Here is a 7605-nt window from a genome sequence, read left to right on the forward strand (position 1 = left end):
AAAAATAAAGGAACTTTTCTGCTGATAATATGACTTGGAAAGCTTCTTCTGGTGTTGTGTTTCCTTGTTTCTGATTCGAAAGTGGGTTCTGTAAAGCAGGGACACTCTGAGCTGAGCCTGAGCTGCATGGCCAGCAGGGAAGGTTCTGGGAATTTTGCCAGAGCCATGCCGTAGGGCTGATTTCATGTGTTACATTTGATTATGTTTTGAGAAGCAGTAGGATAGGGTGACTTTCAGGCAGTCACAATCACAGCAAATACAGACATCCTTTCTGCACAGCAGGGAGAACATGTTATTGTTAGTCCTTAGCCTGCATACGTGTGATGGTGGCAGCAGGCCCAGACCTTCAGATAGGCGTGTGCCCTAACTGGATTTAGGATGGGGGGTATACTGTGAAGTGCCAAAAGGGGGTGTGGGCACAGGATTCCAGGTCTTTACTCCCAGCTAGGCTTACTTCCATCTATGGTTGCCAACAGCCTGGAGGGAAAAATGTAAATGTCTCTTTTACAGAGGCTTAATGGGTAGCTGAAGCTTCCATGACATGGAAATAAATAACATTTCATTCCAGCCCTGTTAAAGCAGCAGGGCATTTTTCCCCTCCAGCCTGCTGGCAATCCTGCTTCCATCCTGGCTTGGAAGGAAAAGGACCTGGGGGGCTAGAATGTGAGGGGTGGGCAGGGAAATCCAGCCCACCCCTCTCCACATGCTGATTTTGTTTTTAATCACATTTCCTGCCTGCTGAAACTTTGTCTGCAGCAGATCTGCCGCCGCATGTGTAGTTTGCCACCAGAGTTTAGTCTGGCCATTCCCATGTTATTAAGACTTGCTATCGGAAACCATTTTCTGCCTCCAATTCCCTTTGTTTGTTGTTAAATAATTGGCAGGTCAATTGACACTAAAGCAGCCTTGATTAGACACAACCTGCCTCCTCTAAAATGAGCTATTGGATTTGAGACGTAAATCTGAGTTTCAGCCACTTTAAGAAAACTAATCTTGTGCATATGAAAATCTGGTCCTGGTGATGAGGCTGCATCAGAAAAAAAAGCTGAAATTCCTTATCAAAGATGATCAAGCTAGAAAATATCTAGCAGTGTTGCAAAAAACACTATGGGTTATTATGGCCTGATGTCAATTTGATATAGCACCTGTCAGAATGACAAAATTTCTGGATCAGTCAAGCATGATGCTGTTCTCTCTCTCTTGTGTCAAGGGCAATACTTGATGCTCAGTGAATTAAATATACAGTAAGATGAGAAAATCCAAAGACCATTTCCTACCCTCCAAAAATCTTCCTTTGGAGACAGAGTTTGGGGAGGTGGTCAAGTGTAAATTGTTCATAAAATGGTAATGTAATTCAGTCAGAAAACTCTTGGTTTAGTCAGTATAGATTATAATCACTTAATGTAATTATTATGTCAGATGAAATACCTGATACAATTGGATACAAGTTTTTTGACACAGGTTTTTAATTTTTGTTTAGATGAATTAACATTGTACGGCATGTTTATACATCTTGGTCCTGTTATCCTGCTTTTGATCCTTTATGTAGAGAAGAATTCTCCACTTAAAATCCCATTTCTATAGTGCTGCCAATTAAATACATAAAGGGGTGGATTCTAAGTACAACCAGTGGGGTGAAGCCTGCAGCATTGGGGAGGGGGGTTCAGTGGTCTGTATTTTATTTATTGATTTATAATTCAATCTATATCCCACCCTCCTCTAAGGCTCAGGGCGGCTAACAATTGAGGCAAAAGCCATAATTAAAACAAGATAAAAAAATAACAATCGTACAACAAAGTGCTGGTGCTCTGATGTTCCCAGTTCCAAGATGGGTTCAGGTAGGATGGATCCGGACCAACGAAGGGGGAGCCCGGGCAGTACCCTTGTGTTTATTCTAACATTACATGCAGTAAGTCCATGGGGTAGACCGTAAATTGAAATAAACAAAATATAATCTTCCATTTCATTTATTGATAGCTTTGTAGGCCAGAGAGAGGCTCCCAATTAATCACAGCCCTGCATTAATTTACTGCACATGCCCTTTTGCCTACACTTGTAGGTTCCTTGGCCCTTGTTCTCATGGCACTTCCTGCTGAGAGATCAACAGCAACTGTAAACAGTGTCTGTAATTGCAACATCAGCACTTATCGCTGCTCCCCAAGGGTTTTCCCTTGACTATCAGACTGCTCACAGATACTGTCCCCTTGTCTGCTTATCCCAGTAGCTGAGATTGGTGACGTCTTGCCAGTTGTTTTGTGTCAGTTTGGTGTGCTGCTGATATTGTTGCAAGCAGCAGCTCGGTAGGCCGTGGATAATCGATCCGCACCCACCCAGCCTGGGGGCTCCTTTGTATTCCTTTGTGGCTGCAGTGTTGGCAACCCATCCCTCCTGCTGTTGCTACATGACGCGTTGCTGTAGCAAAGTCAAGAAAAGGCTGTGGAATTACTTTGGGGAAACACCTGCAGTAAGTGCCAGCAAGTGAGGGTGAATTTTAAATTCAGGTTCCGCTTAAGAAAGCAGTGACACAGTTGGGAAATTGTTTCAGTCCTGTGGTCAAGATTTTCTTTGTTCCACCCTCCCCAGGTGGATTTAGGGGTGTCACTCCATGCTGATCCCAGCCTGCCACTTGGATGACTGTGATCAATATAGAAACCACCACAATTCCTGTAAGGCTTGCAGGTGCTGGGTGTGCTGAATCAATGTGCCTGACACATAAATAGCCTCCATCTACAAGCAGTCCAAACAGTAACCACATATTTCTATTCCCTGCTTGCCTTCCCATTTCTGCTGGAAATCGGAGAGCTTTTTTCACATTGATTGCTTCGGATAAATAATTGTCCTAAACAAATGGAACTGAAAGCGCAGCAATTTTGACTTTGCTTGTTGCCGGTTTTCCCCGATCTGTGCAGAGTACTGAGATTGAGGCAGGAGGTTTAAAGCCGCAACATGCTTATGCAACTGATGGTTATGACCTACATTAAATTTTTAATATGGGAAGCCCCCAAAGCTGTTAATGTTCTGTTGAAAACCAGGCGTATTGTGATGGATAGGAACACATGGAGAGAGGAGGAAAGAAGGCAGTCAATTCCTGATTTTCTTTTGCTTTGTTCCCCCCACAGCCATATGATGTCAATTTGCAAGTCACATCTGTGTTGTCCAAGCTCTCTTTGTTTCCCCATCCACACATCCATGAATATCTCTTGGATCCCTATGTAAATCTAGCTTCAGGGTGCCGGTCTCTTTTTTCAGTCATTGTCAGGGTAAGTAAACCAAGACCATGTCGTATCCAGTGCTACTAAATCAGATGGCTTTATAAAACATATATGGGATATCAGCAAAGAAATAATACATGGCCAGCCACTTCTATCACTTTTCTGTTTGCGCATTTTTTTAAAAAAGTTCTAATTCACCAGTTAGGTACTAGTGAAATGCAACATTTATAGGGCCAAATTTATTACTGCTGTAAACAAATAGCTACTTTCTCTGCAACAGCAACCTGTGTTGTATTCCCCTATTCTCTGCCCTCATATTTTACTGCTGTGTTGTAATGTAGGTAATGTTCAAACCAATTGTGATAATATTTCATCAAAGAAGATGGGCTTTGGTCTGTGGGTTCTGTTCTAGAACTCTGTTTGCAAAGTTATTGAGGTTGTGTATAGTAAATGAAGTCAGCTTCAGTGTTTATATTTTTGGAAGTGTTATTTACAGTGTTGTGTGTAGTGCTTAAGAGTGTTGGATTCAGATCTGGGAAACCCAAGTTTAAGTCCCCACTCTGCCATGGAAGCTTGCTGGATGACCTTGGGCCAGTCACCCACTCTCCGTCTAATCTACTTCACAGGGTTGTTGTGCAGAGAGGAAAATAATGTCAGCCAATTTGGATCCCCATTGGGGAGAAAGCCAAAGTAGAAATGAAATAAATAAATACTAAGTAAATAAATGTACTTAAAACATTTATATCCTGCATTCTCAATTTGTTGATTCTTCAGTAAAAATCTCATTTTTTTTAAAAAAACCCTTATTTATAAAATGCCACTTTCATGTAGGAAATGGCATGTGCACTGGACCCTCTGAAAGGGCAAAACATCTGGTTTCCTTCTAAAAAGTATGAAGTTGGATAGCTGAAGGATACTGTACTTCAGATCTTGTGGTATACACATATTGTGCAGAGATTATTTCTACATAGGATAATTGTAACAGATCAAGTTGTTTGACTATACTTAGATGGATCTTAACCTGTCAGCATCGGATGGCCATCTGTATTCCTTCATTTACTGACTAGGGATGGGCATGAATTGGCTCACGAACTAAAGTTCGTGATAAATTTTGACTGGTTCATAGTTCATGAACTCACGTTTGTGGCAGGGCAGCCAGCACAAACTTTCCATGAACTTTCAAGCTGTTTGTGGCGGTTCCGTGAATGGATATCAGAGCAATGGGGGGGGCAGAATGTGGAGGGCATGTAGAAGAGCATCCGGGGGAGATCCCCTGCAACTTTGATGTCTCTAGCGTGCACAGAATCCGTTCTATACATTCCTGAACCTGCACCTGTCAAAATGACTTCGTCATTTCCACAGAAAGCATTTTCCTGGGGGCACCTTCTTCAGGGGGCCATACGTTGGACCCTGTAAATCCAATCCTCACCGAACTTGGAGGGCAGGTAGAGGAGAGTCAGATGGAGATCCCCTGTGAATTTGGTATCTCTAGCATGCTGGAGGAGTCGTTCTGCCATGTCACAAACCTCATGAACTGAACTGATCTGCTTGGCAGCTAAAAGTTTGTGACAGTTTGTGGTTTGCAAACTGGGACCACCATGAACCGAACCACATTTTCCCAGTTCATGCCCATCCATACTACTGACTTGCTTTTTTCCCCATTTCACTCACTGCTGTCTTGTATAATGCGTGCAGGTTGTTGGGGATCTCATGGTAAGGATCCAGCGCATACCTGATTTCACACCTAAACTTTTGCTGGTCAGGAAGCGTCTCCTTGGCTTAGAACCTGAAGGGCCTATGTAAGTAAACTACTAGCCTACTTCAAATGATTTCCAAGGGAAGGTTATATGTAGCCTTTTATTGATTCCTTCTTTTCTCTCTCCAGTGTTGACCACATGACATTACTAGAAGGTGTTATTGTGCTAGAAGAGTTTTGTAAAGAGCTGGCTGCAATCGCATTTGTGAAATACCATGCTTCATCAACGCCATAAGTATCTATTCTAAGTGTCCAACTAGGAGGTCTTCTTGTATTTCAATCAGAAAAGACTGGTAACTATCCCCAAGCAAGAAAAGGAAAGAAAAAAACAAAAGAACCCCCACAAAGTATTGGCATATGTTTAGAATATTTGTATGGTGCACATTCAAATTATACTGCTGGTTTCTTACTTCATTGGCATGACCACATGGGAATGAAAAATGGACATTTTACCCCACAATACAATTAAAAAGATGTATTGGTGGAATAGAATGCTTTCAATGAGGACACATCAGGGCTTCAGTTAAAGAGTACTCTTATTTTGATGTTCCTCCAGGTGTTTTTATATACTTCAGAGTTCATAGGCATTTTAAAAAAGTTTTGTCTGATAGCTGATGTGTATTTTATCCCTTTAAATGAAAACCAGCAAGTGATTAAATCCTTCTAAAGTATTTAAAGCAAAGCAGAAAAGAAATGGAGACTGCAAGCACACAGCTATGATAACTTTTTTTGCTAATCATTTTATGTTGTCTGAATCCTTTATCCACTGTGTTGTTTCACTTTTTTATTGATGTATCATTACGTTGGAGTAGCAGGTGACCACAAGTATACTTAAGTGTTGGTTTTCCTTGAATCATTATTTGTTCTACTTTGTTAATGCTGCATAATTTAATTTGCCTTCTGTTTTGTATTGGAACCCCAGCCTGTATTATCCCAATCTCTGTTTACACAAATGCTAGTAATATAGGTCACTTGACAAGGTTTTTTTAAGGTTCTTCTAAGATTAATTGGTCAAAAAATATTTGTGCCTTGACGACTGGCAGTATCAATGTCTTGTGGTTTTAAAAATACTTTATTGCTTATCTAATATGAATGGTTGTAGCATCCAGGCCAAGCAGTGTCTGACATTGTATATGAAGCCAAATTCGTTATAAGTTGTTGCATGCTTTGGATTGTTAATTTGTGATACTACTCATCACTATCAGCTGCAAACTTCAAGCCAGTATACTGTCTTCCCTGACATGGATCGAGAAACGTAAGAATAGAAGCCATGTGTGAAGAGGTTGGATGGGAGTACGTTACTCCTTTAGGCAGAAGGGCACAGTCATGATTGACTGACTGTCCTGCTTTAGTTCACAGAGCTGCCAGAGTGATCATAGTTTGCATTTCAGATAGTTATGTCACACTATTGGTAAGGAAGTGAGGGAGACCAGATGTGTTCTTCAGTCTGTGTGCTGGTTCTGAAGTCTTAGTGGTCCCTGTAGCAAAGAGGAGGGGCAACCATAGTCAAGACGGCGTATGCCTCTGTACACCAGCTTGCAAAATACCATGGGAGCAACAAAGCAGAATTTCATTCTTAAATAATTCTGGCTATCCAATTCCTGGGTATTTAGTTTTTAGAAAAAATTCTTCTTAATGATTACTTCATATTTGCTGACCACTTAAGATCTTACTGAGATCAGTTTAAATAGAATTGACTTTTGTATGGATGATGTCCTGAGCTCTGCCTTGTGCTGTAACAAAACTGAAAACAAAGCCCTGAATGATCCCCACCCACTGCTATGGTCTAATGCTCTAGAAACTGGCTGTTGAAGAGCAAGCAATTGGTACATCAAATCATGAAAGGACAGCGTTGGAAAATAGCACAATTTGGACTAAAATGAATTATAGGCCCTTTCCCTTGCAGCAATAAACCCAAATGGGCCCACATGGGGGACCCACACTCAAGCAGAGTTAAAGGCTGTACAAGACAAGAAAAGCTCATTCTTATTAAAGGAGAAGCACGGCCAAGGAGCAGCCTGGCCGAACAGATTCTCCTCAACAAGATAGTAGGCACTGTAGTAGGAATCAGTAGTACAGTGGAGCACCTTTGTTCACCAAAGCTACAGAATTTGACTCACAGTTTCAGCTTGAAAAAATAAAATATAAAGAAGGGATCAACACCATTCCTGAACATCAGACAGATATTAGGAAAGAGGTAAATGAGATAGGATATGGGAGCTGGCCCATCTGAAAACATTATACCTAGACAGCCTTTTAAAACTATCCAGGTAGCACGAGCTGTTTAATCAGATACATCTGTGATTAATGTACACAGACGTTAATCTAAGTCTCTTTACTAAAACAGTACTTGAGCAAATACCTGAAAATCAAGCCAGTATTTAAGTTCTGGTCAAAGTTGCTGAGGTACATTCTACAGGATAAATGTTTAAACTCCATATTCATTGCTTGTGGTAGATTTTAGGCTGAAATCTATAACCAGATTACTGTAGGGAAGAAATTGATTAGAGTTACCCATACAGTTGCCCAACGCAAGTGGGTAGTAGTCTTAATTTTTCAAGTAGTGCTGTTTTCACTCTTAAGTAAAAGTTAATGTTTATCGTGGCCCCATGTCCTTATGGTAGATGTAAATCGAAA

At 41.1% G+C, this 7605-nt stretch overlaps 1 protein-coding gene across 1 annotated transcript in view; it reads left to right on the plus strand.

Annotated features, from left to right (window-relative positions):
• FAM160B1 (family with sequence similarity 160 member B1) overlaps window positions 1-6460 on the plus strand; it is a 42016-nt gene extending 35556 nt beyond the window's left edge. Inside the window, exons 15-17 of the mRNA XM_015409626.1 lie at window positions 3120-3260; window positions 4908-5011; window positions 5098-6460. Of these exons, the coding sequence (XP_015265112.1) occupies window positions 3120-3260; window positions 4908-5011; window positions 5098-5203 (351 nt within the window). The 3' untranslated portion in view covers window positions 5204-6460. The remainder of the gene's footprint in view (window positions 1-3119; window positions 3261-4907; window positions 5012-5097) is intronic.
• The last annotated feature ends 1145 nt before the right edge of the window (window positions 6461-7605 follow it).

The sequence above is a fragment of the Gekko japonicus genome, unplaced genomic scaffold (assembly GCF_001447785.1).
Source record: "Gekko japonicus isolate JY-2015 unplaced genomic scaffold, Gekko_japonicus_V1.1 scaffold2674, whole genome shotgun sequence".
Classification (NCBI taxonomy): Eukaryota; Metazoa; Chordata; class Lepidosauria; order Squamata; family Gekkonidae; genus Gekko; species Gekko japonicus.